The sequence below is a fragment of the Lissotriton vulgaris genome, chromosome 10 (assembly GCF_964263255.1).
Source record: "Lissotriton vulgaris chromosome 10, aLisVul1.2, whole genome shotgun sequence".
In the NCBI taxonomy this organism is placed as follows: Eukaryota; Metazoa; Chordata; class Amphibia; order Caudata; family Salamandridae; genus Lissotriton; species Lissotriton vulgaris.
Window position 1 is genome coordinate 522,087,544 of NC_141698.1, and position 16,642 is coordinate 522,104,185.

At 49.0% G+C, this 16,642-nt stretch overlaps 1 protein-coding gene across 2 annotated transcripts in view; it reads right to left on the bottom strand.

Annotated features, from left to right (window-relative positions):
• The window catches only part of USP7 (ubiquitin specific peptidase 7), a 1,528,604-nt gene that overhangs the window by 260,727 nt on the left and 1,251,235 nt on the right, over positions 1-16,642 (bottom strand). For both annotated transcript variants that reach the window (XM_086941365.1, XM_086941366.1), the window contains exon 22: positions 3,905-4,058. In XM_086941365.1, the coding sequence (XP_086797491.1) occupies positions 3,905-4,058 (154 nt within the window). The remainder of the gene's footprint in view (positions 1-3,904; positions 4,059-16,642) is intronic.

A 16,642-nucleotide genomic window follows, 5' to 3' on the forward strand; every position in this document is an offset into this window, starting at 1 on the left:
AAGGAACCAGACGTCGTCGAGGAGCAATCAGGTGCTGTATTGAAGCTTGTTGTTGCAGCCACGCGGACCAGGAGGCGTAGAGGACAACCAGGTGCTGGAGAGGAGCTGTTCTACGAAGGTTCTCGCAGATGGAGGGGTCGGCTTCAAGATAGGAGCCAACAAGCCTAAGCAAAGGCAACCCACGCAGGCTACACAAGGAGCTTCTGGTGCAGACCAGGAGGGTCCGAGGTACTTCACCTTTGCAGGGAAGCCAGTCTGGAGCAACCAGACCAGCGGTGGATTCTCAAAAGGATCGTCGTCAGAGGGCTACTAGCCAACGGGCCAGCAACCGGACAACGCGTCGAGCAGAACACAAGCAGAAGGGCCCCACGCAGATCTCGTTGAGTGTGGAGGGCTGGTCTTCGGTGCAGGTGGAGCTCGGTGTCGGGGTGTCTCAGTCCCCAGTGCACAGCTTCGAGGAGGCCTCAGGAGCTGTGCTGTTAGCAAGTCGATGTCTTTCCAAGATATCTGCTTCCACGGGTTCCGACGCCCTCCACGGGGCTCAGCTGTGCTGGAGTTGTGCAGTGGGGTCAGTCGAGGTCTTGTCAGGCTCTGTGCTCGGGTTCCGGCGGGAACAGGGACAAAGCAAGGTATCTAAGTGCTGGATGGTGCCTGGTTGCCCAGGGTGGTCGCTCCTTGGCCACAAGGGAGATTTCTTCAGTCTTCAGATTGGTTGAATGTCGAAGGGTCCAGTGTTTCGTCTTCAGTTCGATTTCAGGATTAATCTAAAGTTTCCTGGGTCAGCTCCTACCTTTATACAACTAAAGGGGGCTGGTTTGCTCACTAGGTCCCTCCTATGGGTGGGACCAGGAAGGGGGGTGGTTACACCCCCTTTACTTTGTCCAGTGTCGCGCCAGAGCTGGGGCTGGAGTACTCCAGCAACCGTATTTGAACTGGGGTATGCATGAAGCACCTAGTGTGCTCCAGGCAGTGTCTCAATCTATTCAGCCCTCCGTGTCCCAATACACATCCTCCTGTCTGGGATGGTGCTCACACCTCCCCAAGCAGGAAACCTATTGTCCAAACCTCCGTGACTGGAAGGACTCCCAGCAGCAGGAGGTCAGACTTGTGTCTGTGGCAGCAGTATCCATTTTGTGATGCTGGGGCTCTGGTTAACTTTAACCGGGATCGTTGGACTTAACATGTCTTCTCCCTCTAGAAGGGTGGTATGCTACCCCCGTCGCCAGAATTGGCGAGGGGGTAGTATTCCAAAGCGTATGACACCTTACATGACATGTTTAGATAAAGCCAAAACAAAGTTAGCATTTAACCGCAAGGTTCATAATGCACTTAAAAGTATATGGTATGGCAATATCATATAACAGCTATAAGGACATGGTTCCGAAAGCTGCAGACAGGCTCAGCTCATGCTAGAGCACCATCTCACACATAACCAAGCACTCTGCCTCCAGGATTGTTAAGGCCTGCCATAGGAGTGACTTATAGGTTACTGTATGTTTATATGTAAGTAGGTATAGGAATACTACACCTAAGCAAGGGGGGATTACACGACCTTGCCCCAGCTGAGTGATCATCCAGTTGTGTATTTGAGTGGCCAGCCAGGGGTGGCATAATACATGCTGCAGCCCCTGGTAGGCCTTGGTTACACCTATGCCCTGAGTACCTAGGGTACACTTCTACATGGGCTGACAAGGTGAACCAATTCCGAATTGGATGTACCTAGAGTACATGGTGTGAATTTAGAGAGTGCATCTGGGCTGTTTGTCTGATTATCTGGCCCACAGCTACATCTAAGTCGAAAACCAGTAAAGCAAAAGCAAAAAGTGGGGGTGACCATAGGAAGCCGACCCTACTCTCCTACATACTGCTCTTCCCGGATCTGCGCTTGCTGGCACGGAAAAAAGAATAACCAACGTCAGCGTGCGAGGGCGGCGTCCAAGTACTAAGACATCATCATCCCGGCAATCACGACGCAGACAACTGAAACAGAACCACAGATGACGCCTACCGACTCGCAGGGGTACTGCTGACGAAAACTTTCCAGATCCAGTCTGACGCCTGGGGATATTCTAAGGTAAGGAATCTAACACCAACCGGTTTCTTTCAGATACATTTTTTGCTTAAAAAGTTTTTGCTTAAACTGCTTTCTGTCCATGATATTAATTTGTATATGATTAATCTGGAGAGTGAACCTCGTTGGAAGTAATAATTTAAGTTTTCCTTCGATTTTCTGTGAAGTATATTTTTGTTCCCACGCATTGTGTGTATTTACATGTGCGTATTTACATGTGCTTATTTACCCAGATGCGGTTGGATTATTTGGGTTACCCCTTTGATATAGTGGTCACCTTAGGGGTGGAGGCTTGGCACCTCGTCCCAGGATGTACATTGTTTCAGGACCCTGAGAGCAGCAGGTTCTCGACCCTGGGTTCCAGAAATATGTCTGTTTGTGGCAGCCTAAGCAGCCACTCAGTCAGGCCACTAGAAGTTGGCCACGTTTCAGGGGGCATCTTTAAGATGCCCTCTGTAGTGCACTTTACAGTAAATCCAACACTGGCATCAGTGTGGGTTAAATGGGATGAGAAGTTTGATACCAAACTTCCAAGTCTTCAGTGTAGCCATTATGAAGTTGTGGAGTTCATAATGACAAACTCCCAGCCCCATATACTCTCAATGGCAGAACTGCACTTACAGTACCCAGGAATAGACTTGGGCACTGTAGGGATACAGGGCTCATGCACCTGTACCCTCCCCACTGGCATAGGACACCACACTAGAGGGGTGACTGATGTATTCCAGGGCAGTGGTTTGTGGGCATGGGACACAGGGCTGTGTGCCATGTCGACTCTTCAATTTGTTCTGCACCAAGACACGCCTGGCAACGGCAGTGTGTGAGTGTCAGGGTACAGGACCTCTAAGGGTGGCACAATAAGTGCTGCAGCCTTTAGAGGCCTTCTCTGGTCACAGTGCCCTGTGTATCTATGGTACAATTTACCTGGGGCTGACATGTAGCCAGAGATGCCAATTAGGTTTAGGCTTCAATGCAGTTTTAAGGAAGGAACATAGGCCGTAGGTACCCGATTAGCAGGAGCCCAGGACGCACACAGACTAAGTCAATCAGCAATTCATCAAAAAGTGTGGGGGGGGGGGGCTACCATGCAAGAAAGAGGGCACATTCTCAGTCAACCACAGGCCAGCAAACTTGGGGCTTGCCGAGACCTGCCTCTGCGCAGGCTTAGATTCAGCTTAATTGGGGAGAGTTGGGCCCCTCAAATGCCGACTGCCAGACTTCTCTCTAAAGTAGGAGTGCTGGGAAAAAGAATAAAGCAGGTTTAACTATTTGCATTTAAGGTGATTTCTCTTGTGAAGCCCAGATGTACAAAAGAATAAAAAAAGGTAACTGATCTCTTGGCTAAGTCTTTGACTTACCTGAGGGCACTGAATTGGAGGGGTACTGGGACCTAAACTGGAGAGTCACCTGGAGTGCTGTCAAGAGCACTACTTTGAGCAAGTCTATTTGTAACATCACCTGCCCAGTTTCTCATGCTCTTTAAAGTACAATTTTGCCTCCCTTATCCCGACAGCATTTAGGTATGTAAGGGTGCATTTGTCGAAGAGGATTTCAAGGCATATATAGAGCCTAAGCAGCACAGACAGAGGTTTTAAAAACCTCCAACAGTTTAAAGCTTGGGGACTTCAAAGGGAGGGGGGCATTTCCCTAGAACACAGTCTGAAAAATCAATTTTGGATCACCTGCTAGAACAAGTTCTGATTCAGTTCAGCACCTGGGAAAATTCAAAAGGACAGCAATCTGCAGTTAGAAGTATCGATCAGAATTAAGGTTTTTAGGTGAAAAACATTTAATGGCGAACTAACACTTAAAGAGCAAAATAAAAATTTATACCTGAAAGTAATTCATTCTGTTAGACAATGTGACGACAAATCCAGGATCGTTGGGGATTGTTTTATCACAGAATATAACATCAACACGATGGTAAAGATCTCTGAAGTATTCTTTTGCTGTTGGCAGTTCACTATTGTCATTTTCTGGGTCATCTCTAGGAACAAAGTAGAAAAATGTTTTTTTTAAATTAAGAGTTTTTAATTAATGCACAAGTTACTTACCTTCGGTAATGATATATCTGTAAGAGACATTAGAAGTGATAGATTCCATACCTTACAATTAACCCAAGGCGTCAGACTGAACCCAGAAAGTTTTCATCAGCAGTACCCCTGCGCTTTGGAAGGTGGCGTCGTGATCGCCGGGATGACATCGCGGCAGCTACTTAGACGCTGCCCTCGCGCTAACAGTTCTGTACACGACTTTCCATGCCAGGACCGCAGAGCCATGCAAGATACTGACTACTGGTGCCTTGAAACTAGGGTCCTGAAAGGGATGACCTTAACCCTAGAAATCAGTTTGCAGAACGGGGAGGATGGGTGAGGCAGTAAGGAATCACTACTAATGTTTCTTACAGATTATATCGTTACCAAAGGGTAGTAACTTGTTCATCTGAAAAAAACAGAGTGATAGATTCCTTACTATAGAATAGATACCCCAGCAATACCAGCCCCAGTGGTGGGTCTGCAAACCAAGATCACACCAGGAAGTCTGAGGACAAAATGGCCAAAGAAGCAGTCTCTTTGGACTTGGCTGTTCAGGCAATAATGCTTAGTAAAAGTGTGCAGCGAGGCCCAAGTAGCTGCCAGATGAATATCGAGCAGTGGGACACCACTTACTAATGCAATAGTGGCTATAGTCACCCTGGTGAAATGGGCGCCCAGCCTCAACAAAGCATCCTTTTTAGCCAGAGAATAACCAGCTCCAATATACAAGACAACTCCATCGGGAGATAATCCGGTTGTGTTCGGCCCAACCTTTTTTTCGCGCCAACGTAGCAAACTAAGAGCTGGTCAACCACCCGGAACTTTGGTTCAAGTAAAAGGAGAGAGCAGGATTTGGGTCCAGACGGTAGAGCCTCTCTAGAAGGATGCAGAGGCGGAAAGAAGGTGGGCAAAGTGATGGTCTGCCTGATGTGAAAGGCAATGACTACCTTTGGTAGAAAGGATGGATGTGTCCTGAGCACAATCTTGTCTGGATGGACAGATAGAAAAGGTGGCTTACAAGAAAGAGCCTGGAGCTCACTCCCTTTCCTGGCAGAGGTGATGGCAACCAGGAAAGCAGACTAAGAGGATAATCGGTCAGATGCTCAAAGGGAGCGCACTTTAGATATGCAAGTACTAGATTCAAATCCCACTGTGGCATTATGAAAGAAATAGGAGGGAAAAGATGAGTAATGCCTTTGAGAAATCTATTTACAACAGGGGACTTGAAAAGAGAGGGCTGATCAGGGAGCCTGGGAAAGGCCGAAATCGCAAAAAGGTAGCCCTTGAGGGTGAGCAGAGCCCTGCTAGGCCAAGGAAAGAAGAAACAGAAGAACTTCTGAAAGAGGGGCATGAAGGGGTCCACAGCCTTTGCTGTGCACCATGTTACAAATTTGTTCCACCTGCAGGCGTAGTCCAACTTAGTGGAGGGACGCCTTGCCGGCAGAATGACATCACAGACTTCAGGAGGCAAGTCAAAAGGAATCAACTGCCGCCGCTCAATCTCCACGCACAGGTGGAGGCTGGACAGGTTCGGGTGGAGGACCATCCCCTGCTGCTGCAACATAAGATCCTCCCAAAGAAGCAGATAGATCGGGTGATCGATGGTCATACCAAGTAGCTCAGGATACTATACGCCTCAAGCCCAGTCCGGAGCCACAAGAATGACTTGGGACGGTCTGCCTGATCTTCAGCACTCTGAGAAGAAGTGGTATAGGATGAAAGGCGTACAACAGACCGCAACTCCACTCGCAACGAAAAGCGTTGCATAGTGAGTGCCGCCTTGCAAATTCCAATGCGCAGAACTGCTGACATTGTGTGTTCTCTTTGGTGGCGAATAGATCTAACCAAGGCTCTCTCTCCCCACTGCTGAAAGAGACCTTGCACCACATCCGAGTGAAGACGCCATCCGTGATCCATACTGGACCTGTGGCTGAGTTTGTCCGCCCTGGCGTTCAGTGAACCTGCCAGGTGTTGAACCACCAGGGAAATGCCCTGCTGTTCCAGCCATGTCCGAGGCGTAGAGCCTCCTGACATACGGCCTGCAACCCCACTCCTCCCTGTTTGTTGTAGTACCACATGGCGGTGGTGTGGCCTGGGAACATCTGCACCACTTTCCCTTTGACAGAGGGAAGGAAGGCCTTCAGTGCAAGTCGGATCACCCAAAGCTCCAGAAGGTTGATATGAAGCCTGGACTCCGCTGGATACCAGAGGCCTCTGATCTCTGCCTCTCCCATGTGGCCCCCCCATCCCAGGAGGGACGCGTCTGACACCATTGTGTGCTCCGGTTGGGAAATGGAGAGGGATCTGCCCAGGAGCCAAAGTCTGTTCATGAGCCACCACTGCAGCTGCTGTGCAGTGCCCTCCGAGATCTGGACGTAATCAGACAGGTTCCCCTGATGCTGCGCCCACTGGAACTTAAGGTCCCAATGCAGAGCCCGCATATGCTATCTAGCATAAGTGACCAGCAGGAGGCCATGAGGCCCAGCAGCCTCAGCGTCATCCTGACTGAAATCCAGGATAGAGGCTGAAAGATCGGAGTCATAGCCAGAATATCCTGGACTCGCCGTTCGGGAGGATAGGCCTGAACCTGCGCCGTGTCCAGAACCACTCCAATGAAGAGGAGCTTCTGAGAGGGAATCAGGTGCGACTTTGGCACATTGATGGAGAACCCTAGCAAATGCAGGAGGTCGCCGTAGTCTGAAGGTGGGAGAAGACTGCCTTGGGCGAGCCTGGCTTTAACAGCCAGTCGAGATAGGGGAAGACTGGAACCCCTGATCTGCGCTGTTGAGCTGCGACTACCACCAGCAGTTTAGTGAACACCCGAGGTGCACTGGTAAGGCCAAAGGGGAGCACAGTAAACTGAAAGTGCTCATGGCATACCATGAATCACAGGTAAGGCCGATGGGCCGGTAGGACAGGGAAATAAAAATAAGTGACCTGAGAAAGTGTGAGCATCTTGAACTTCTCCTGCCGGAGGAAGCGATTGACGTTCCGAAGGTCCAATATAGGATGCAGGCCCATGTCCTTCTCTGGAACCAGAAAGTAGTGGGAGTAGCAACCACGACCTACTTCTGGCATCGGAACGCGCTCAATGGTCCCCTTGGCAAAGAGGGCCGCAACTTCCTGTTGGAGAAGTGGAAAGTGATCCCCCAACATGCAATGGTACTGAGGAGGCATGGCGGGAGGGGTGGTCTCGAAGAGGAGGGAGTAGCCCTGTCTGACAATTTGCAGCTCCCACTTGTCCGAGGTGATGTTGCGCCAGTGGAGGAGATGACGGTGAATTCTGCCACCCACTGGCAATTGATGGGCTTGAAATTCTGGACTAGGAAGGCTTTGCAGAGGATGCCGCGGGGTTGGAGGTGGACTGACCCACCCCGCTGGCCCCCTGAACCGCCTCGATGGTCCCCACGCTGGTTTTGCTGTAGCCTGTGGCTCTGCGTACGTGGTGGGGCACCCCTTCCATGGCCACGAAAGGAGCGAAAAGCTGAAGGCGGAGGACACCGAGTGGCCGACAGGCCCAAGCACTTGGCCGTAGCCCAGGAGTCCTGAAAGTTATCCAACGCCTTATTGCCGAAGAGGCGAATGCCATCAAAGAGCATGTCCATAAGAGTGTTCTGGACATCCCCTGAGAAGCCAGTTGTCCTCAGCCAGGAGTGGCGCCTAAGCGCCAGCATCGTGGAAATCGGCCTGCCCAGCGAGTTGGCTGTTTCAAGCCCACAACGGATTGTGAACTTAGCTGCGTCTCTCCCAGCAGCAATCGCTTGGTAGAGTACTGTCTGGGCCTCCTCCGAACAGTTTGGCAGCACCTGCACAACCATGTCCCACACAGAGTGGGAATAACGGCCCAAGAGGCATGCAGTCTTCACCGAGCGCAGCCCCAAGCTGGCAGATGAAGAGCTTCTTGCCAAGCTGCTCCAGCTTCTTGGATTCCCTAAGGGGCAGAAGAGAATGTGCTCTGGGAAGCAAAGGCTTGGACAACCAAGCTCTCAGGATTGGGGTGTTGAGAGAGAAAAAGAGGGGGACGCCCGGAGCCAGGTGATGGCGTCAGGCCACGTTCCTGTCCACAGGAGCCTGTGTTGGGCCTGGACCAGGTGACCAAAACAACACAAAAAGTGCTTCAATAAAGGGCAGCGAGTGCTCAGAAGAGGTTGTCACCGCCTCGAGCACTTCTATCAGGAGGTTAGTCCGGACGGCCACTGTAGGGAGTTCAAGGGCCTCGACTGCACTACACAACACCACTGCGTAACAGGCTCCTTCATCCGTAGCCACGGTTGGAGGAGATAGAACGCCAAGGTCAGGTGAGGTGTCATGACCACAGGCATCCCCCAAATCCTCTACCCAGTCCGGATCATAACGACACTTGTGTGAGAGGGTCATCAGACCGCTCAGAGTCCTCCCCTTCCCCCGAAGTCTGCGTAACAGTCTAAAAATAAGGAGGACAGACATAGGGGAAAAAGGGCCCCATCAGTTTTGGAATCTGCGCCGACCGGCGCCGATCCAGCACTGTGTCCGGGTAAGGGCTGAAACTGGGGACGACATTGCTCTGAGGAGTGGCTGACGGAGGTGGTGCAGTGGGGTCGACGTCGATGCAAGTGCTACAAGGTCAACCAGCGTCAACCGGGTTCCGATGCCGGATCCCGGTGTGTCCTGCGGAGCCAGAGGCGATGGAAGGAGAGGACCCCCCAGTGTGGGCCATGGGCCCCGAAGGCCACCGCCAGGGCTAGAAAGTCCAAAGAGTCGGGCCATGGCAGCAAGAAACTCTTGCACCTGAGCAGGCATCACCGACGGACCTGGAAAAGGTGGGTAGGCCGGCGGCGACGTCTCAGGCTCTGCCGCAGCAGCGCGGGTGGCAACTGCACCCATAGTCGCAACGGGTGAGGGGAAGCAGAGGACCGACAACGCTTCTTCGACTTCTTTTTGGAATGCTTCCATTTACCTGACCCAGAGTGCGAATACTTGGATCCAGAGGAACGATGGTGACTGCTCTGCGAACGGTCCCTCAACCTCCGACGAGCCCAGGGACTTTAGCTGCGCGGAGTCGACTGCCGGACTTCCAGCAACTTTCAGCACCATGGCCCGGCAGTCGGGGCACGACTTGAAGTCGAGGTCGCACTCCAGGCAGTAGAGACACAGGCAGTGTGGGTCCATCACTGACATCATGCGTTGATAGTTCCCATAGTTCTGAAAGGCGATTATCCCTACGAAACCAGGAGTCTATCGACTCGAGGTATGAGTTACTTACCTTCTGTAACAATGTATCTGGTAGAGAATATGCTAGCCGCAGATTCCTTCACGTAGAATTATCCGCAGGCATGAGACTGGACCCGGAAAAATTTTTGCCACAGCTTCACTGCGCGCCGGGGGGGACAGCACCACGTGACTGCGCCCCGATGTCCTCCGTGTTGTCAGCGAGGACACATGAGTCCCACCCTAGCGCGCTTACGTCCGTTTACTTCGGATAATTTTTCAGTGCGACAACGTGGGGCCATCATCAGAAAAAACTGGGAGAATACTGGAACAGTGTGAGAAAAAGCCCCACTAAACAGAAGGGAAAGAAACAGTGGTGAGGAACAGCACCATCCAGAATAGCGCCAGGCACTGAGGCACCAGGATCTGGAATGAAAGAATAAGGAACCCCTACTGGAAAACAATTCTGCAAACTAATACAACAGCCTCCCAGAGGCAGAAGCATATGAAAATACAGAGCAGACCAAGAAGGCTGCAGCCCCTGCCCAGAACATAAAGAGACACCGAGGTCATAACAGAGCAATGACCAGGCAACCTCAGACAACACCAATAGGGAGCAAGGCCCCCCGAACACCTAATTCGAGACCGACCAAGGCACCTGGACCCTAAAGACTGCCAAAGAAAGAATTGCCATCAACAAAAGAAGAGGAAGGAGAAGCATGAGCAAACCCCACACTGGAGACCAGAGTGCAGGGGCGCAGAAGTGTCTACAAAGCCCAAAATGGTACAACAAGGCGAGCTTCCCCCAAAAGGAGGGGGAAGGGAGAAAGCAGCAAAAGCCAACCACCCGGAGGCAGGCTAGTGTAGAAGACCCAGAGGGCCCTCGCAGAACGGGGAGTAAGTGTGGGCCGTGAAGGAATCTGTGGCCAGAATCGTCTCTACCAGATACATAGTTACCGAAGGTAAGTAACTTGTACATCTGATAGAGACTACTAGTCGCAGATTCCTTCACGTAGAATAGATACCCTAGCCATACCCAGGGGAAAGGAGGGTCTGCGAGAGGACCTTCCCAGTTCAGACGAATCCAGACCCCGACAGGGGGAAGAAAAAAAATCGCCAGGACAGGAAAATAATCCAGTCCTCCTCAACAGGGGATGAGCCACAGGGACAGGGGAAAAGATCCCCCCCCCCCTCTCAAGCAGACTAGAACCGCAGCACTGCACAGAACACAGCCACAGCTCCACAGGGAGTGTTGTCCCACCACAAGCGGCTGCCCCGCCGTCACCAAGCAGGAGAAGGAACAAAAAGACCATCAGCCAATATACCAATGACCTCCTCCGGAAGCCCCAGGTACAAGCATGACAAGAGGAGACCAGTAGCCATTGTACCAGGGACCTCCATTGGAAGCCCCAGGTATAAGCAATACAAAAAGAGACCAATAGCCGACGTACCATGGACCTCCAGTGGATGCCCCCGGTACAGGCAAAGCAAAGGGAGAGGAGGTCAGCAGCCCATGCACCAGGGACCTCCACCGGAAACCACAGGTTCCAGCATCGCGAAAGGAGACCATTAGCCAATGTACCAGGGACCTCCAAAAGAAGTCTCAGGGACAGGCAACAGGAAAAGAGAACAGCAGTCAATGTACGAGGAACCCCACCCAGAAGCCCCAGGTACAGATAACGCAAAAAGGAGGCCAAAAGAGAAGAGCAACGCAGAGACTCCAAGACAAGAGCCAAAACGAAGGCAAGAGCCCTCCACTGGGAACACATCCGGTACAGAGGGCAGCCGGACCCATCCAACTGGATGTCAACGGCCACGCAGAACAGCGCCTCAGTAATAAGGCGGGTGAAAAGAGTAAACAGTCCCATAAGCTCCCGAAAGCCAGAAGCAGGGGGACCATGCCTCACTCCAAGGTCCTTGGCCAGACCAGAAGAACCGGCGGACGCTGCTGGGTGCTTACCCAGTTACCGCTAAGGAAACAAGAAGAAAACAAGGAGGACGAATTAAGTCGCCAACACAGGAAATAACCCTTCTGGACACGAGACAGGGGACCAGGCCAACAGCAAACCAGCGGCAGAACACCGCTCCACCGCCGTAGCCGTCTGAGAAACGCACCAGCGGCATACAGCAACACCAAGAAGGGAAAGGAACCCACAAGGGGAAGACCACCCTTCCCAGCATGAGACCAGCTATCCAATAGCTACAAATATCCCACATAGGGTAGGACAGGGCCCAAGAAGTATTGAAACCACTCTGAGGGAAGAAATTCCACGTCAGAGACCGAATTAGAAACCCTGCGGCAAAAACCACAGAAGGCTTAGTAAACAGCTAAAAAGAACACTCTTGCCAATGGGGGCTAAACTCCAACTAAAGAGGTAGGCCAACTCAGGGCCTGGAGCGCACTGTATCCCTCACAAAGTGTAACGTTCACCTCACACCAGATTCCAGGAGCAGTGGGATAACCCCTCCCGCTAAAACCCCGGAGGACCAACAAATCACCCACTTAGGAGGACAAAGCCCCACCAGAAGACGCTGGATGGCTGAGTCTGCCAGAGTATTAAAACAGCAGGGCCTGTCAAAGAGGAGGTTGACTAGACGCTCCCAAGAGTTTCAGGAAAAACAGCTTCACATAGCCAAGCATCGCCACAGAGAGCAACGGAAGTAGCCATAGCATGGCCAGTAGCATTGGTGACGTCCAAAGCCGCACGAAGAATAAATGCGGTCAAATCTTTACCAGTCAACACAAGGGCCCACAGATCAGCACAGGCACCCTCATGAGATACACAAGAAAGAAGGGACTCCACAGACTAGAAACTAGCCCTGGTTAACATACACAAAGTGTTAAGTGCTCTCAAGGTAGAACTGGTAGAAGGGAAGACATTACGCCAGCATGAATCTAACAACCAGGACTCCGGAGACGGAGGGAACAACACTACAAGCAAACACGATAGAGCTCCTGGAGTAGAAGGGTGGAAAGAAAGACAGAACAGGTCATGCGGAGCAAGCCGATGGTGGTGCAGAAGCGCCTGAGGCACTGGATCGCCCATGACAGGCCACCTCCAGGGCCCCATAAGGGAATCATGCAATGACGCCTCAAAAGGAAGGAACCACTCCCGGCCACCAGAGCCCTGGTGGAGAACCCCCAAGAGATGGTCTGTAGAAAATGGAGTGACAGGATCACCCATCCTCAGAATACCACCAGCTGTGGAAATAGCCAGAGCAAAGGTCATACTGGCCTCAGAAAGGTGCCACTGAGGGGAAAGCAAGTCCTCTGTGTGAGACTATTGCAGACTTAGCCGCCCTAACCCGATGCCAGGGAGGAGCAGCCAGCCCCGACCTTGTGGGGAATCCATCGAGGAACGAGGGACCCGAAGGGCCTCAGAAGGCGAAAATACCAGTGGAAAAGCCAGCCACGAGCCCAGGGAAGAATGGTTCGAGGACAGCGAAGAGCCTCCTCCAGAAGACGTCGGCGAAAAGGCAACTACATGGCACCCTTCCTCTGGGGCAGAGCACATCGATAGATGACAGAAATCCGGAAACAAAGAGACTGCAAGAGACTAATCCAGAACCCGGCGCGACTCCGTGGAGGTAGTCAGCGGCGCCTGAGCGGCATCATGTGGCACCAGAGGGGCCATGTAAGTCTAGAGAAAATCCCTGGTATAGTCTTAGAGATTACAGCAAGTAAGGGACAAATGTACTTTCTACATTCACACAGCCCTTAGGTCTAATATAAAGGGACACACCAATTATCAAAGTATAGCGTTTACAATATTTTATTAAAAAAAAAAAAAAAAAAATTTGACTGTCATATGTTAAAATTTCAGAGGAAAATCAGGCAGTTCTTCTGAAAGCATACAATCCGTTTAAAAAGAATTATACAGTGTCAACAAAGTAAATTACATTTCATACTAAAACCGTTTTTGTTAAAAAACACATATATAACATTCAAAATTTAAAAAGAAAAAGATATAGAAATCTAGACATGAATCATATGTATTACAGTACAGAAATGGCACTGACACAGAATAAACAAGACAAAAGAACAACAACCCCACTAGTAACACTAGTACGAATCTTGTGTCAACTGATCTAAGGGATCCTATAGCCTTATTAATTTGCAAAGTTATACCACAGTTATTAAATTTTGTATAAGACTGGTATCTTCTAGGCTTTCTTGGATTCTCAGTGTTTTCCGGGCGTCGACGCGTTTCGGTGTTAGTACCTCTGATACGGTTACACCTTCCTCAGGACAATTATTATTGGGGTCCAGGGTTTCATAAGGTAAAAGTGGATTTCCCTGTATTAAAGAGATATCTATCATTATTGTTCACCTAGAGAGATTACATATTCTATACACAAATACCAATTGCCTCTGCATTTTCGTACTAACATGCATTTACTCTTTCCATGTTACAAGAGAACTGTTATCTGTATGCGATTTCAAATCTCTATAGGCATCACATGTGTCCATTTCACATTTTGTACGGGTTCTTTAACTCTCCACATTGTACTTATCTACATCACACCATTGGAAGAGAAGGGCAGTTCAAAAATACCATTCGCTTGTATACTTTCCCACTCTGCAGAATGTTTATAAATGCATGCAATCTTACAGAAGACCATCCCTTTGTGGGTATCCGCACTGTACGCAATACTTTGATCAATGGTATCGGTGGGTGGAATTTGTAGGGGAAGCCTTAGACCCAGACTTAATAATGGTCCAAGTATCTCCTTAGTTCATTGGTGCTAAGTATTGACAGCAGCGCACTATTGGCTATCTGATTTCTGATATCTTGATGTAGTGCATATAACATACTGACCTATCGGGATCTTGGCCGAAAGGCCCGCTGATGTCTTGACGTTTTCTCTCAAAGGCAAGATTCTCTGGGTTACTCTGATCTGGAATCGCTTTAGGAGGTATTGATCATTACTGTCTGTCAAGTACAATAATTACGCCAGTTAAGTTTACGTTTTCTTTGACCTATTGTTCTACTTGTTAGTGTATCCTTATACCTAGCTTACCTTCTGTAGGAGAATTTAGTAGGCTAAATTTGGTTCAGATGGTGGTAGATTAAATGGTGATTCATCCTTTTCTTCGGGATCCACGCCTGGCTACTTCGTGGGCATCTGTTGTTTAAAATTCAATATAAATCTGACTTATTTCCTATTTCTATATACGATCCGTATACAGCCCCATTCCCCTTAATTAATACCATTTTGCTCAGTGGCTTACCTGTTTTTAAATTTTGATACGTTAGCCCACAGAAAAAGCCTTGATTACAGGGGGTGGCTGGTGTTAGCGTTTGTCTGCGGATTCAGTACCTGATGTGGTCTAAAGGGGGAGAGGAAGAGGGATAGTAGTATCTCAATTCATTATGACGGTGCACATATTGTGTCTCATATTCCTCAACTGCTACGTGAAATGACCTCTCTCATGTTCACCTATTACATAGTGACATGTTTATTGCTTCCTGATACTGGATTAGAAAGTTCTGTCATTAGGGATTAAGTAATCGTAACCCCTCCTACTGCAACCTCGTTCCACACGCTTGAGTTTAAACTTGCACCGAAGCCTCCAAGTTAAAGAGGGGGCATTTCCTTTCTTATATCAGTATGCTCCCTTCGCGCTGCCGTATATTACACCTATAAAGCCCATAGCTCCTAGTACAAGGGTCTCGCTCTGACTTTAGATCCACCCACGGCCTTGTTTTTCCCGTTCATAAACTCACCTGCCGTCTTCGGTTGTGTGCTTCCCCTCCTGTATGCCGGTGTTTGAGAAATGACCCGACTCGTTGATTTACCTCTATTTAAACCGCAAAGCGTAACGCGGTTCAGCTGGGCTATGCTCGGGAACTCTTTACTACATTACCGCGCATGCGCGAGGGTTGTGCACTGCTTTACCGCGCATGTGTGGTGCTTCTACACTACACTTTTGCGCATGCGTATTTTCCGTCCTGGGGCGCATTTTTATATTGCGACCGTCTTGTAAAGGCGTTAGATTGTGATGTTATCACGTGATCGTTTCTATTACAAGGTGATGTTTATGTTCCTGATAATTATATTAACTCTCTTTTACAGACACGGGCTCGCAATTTGTAAATTTTGTTTACGGGCTAATTTCATTGATTGCCAGTGTAGCTTGAAACAGTAGATCTTTTTTTGAGGACATTCCCAAACTAGGGTACTCTTAAAAAGGGTTTTTTTAGTATGGTTTGGGGTGATTTTAACTACATTAGTTTATTTTATCTCCTGCTTTCTCTTACCTTGCAATACAGCAGTGTTATGGCTTACATCCTATTTATACATGATCGGATCATATTAACAGACTTGATTTTGTGCTTCTGATTCTATGCCCCTGTGGCCTAGGTTATATAGGAGAAACATGAAGAGAACTTAGAGTTAGAATAGGGGAACACAAGTCAGCAATTAGACTAAAAAAGGAAAATGCCCCGCTAGTGAATCATTGGAAAGAAAAAAATCACACCGATAAGGACATTAGATGGATCATAGTGGAGAAAATAAAAGAACAGACAAGGATGGGAGACAGCAAAAAGAAGGAGGAAACAGGAGCAATGGTATATGGTCAAGTTCAACACCATTAAGAATGGATTGAACACTAGGGAGGACTGGGAGTCTTTAATTTAATTTAATAGACATAAGAAAGAAATAACCAAACCTAGACAAGACTAGAATATCAGGTGTATATAATTTAACCCTCCGCACCCTTGCACATAGATGGATACAAAGTACATATATAAATATTAACCATCTGTAAATAAAAAGGGTTGATAGAGTATAGGACAGTGTAAATGAATTAGCTGATTGGAATGTTAATGATCCCTCCAGACCTTCCAATTCATAACCGGTTGAAAGACTAGGATAGGCTGCCTCGGAATAGAAATTTACGAAAGTCCGAAGTTCCCAACATAATTGCAGAATTCGGGCTTTCTATAAGCGAATATCATATAATCATGGGTATAAATTTTAGCTATCATATAGATTAGATAATCTCAACTGTAGGTATAAACCCCTCCAGAGTTTAAAGCATTACTGCTAATAAATGGTGGAGTTTAAGTTGCACAGTAGATCAGATTTTTGCTTCTGCAGTTGTTTAGAGTACGTATCTTGTGACATACTGAATTCTAGCATATTTCTTTTGTTATAAGGCATTGGTCGCATACACTGGAGGATCCACATTTGTGGTTTCCAACTGCCTTTGCTCCTGTGATTGTTCTCTGATTTTCCATAATGTCTTCCCTGTAGGTGTGGACCAGGGTCGAGCGGAGATTTTTATTTTTCCTATAGGCATATAGGGGTCTGGGAAGTATATTGTCTGCTCCATCATTAA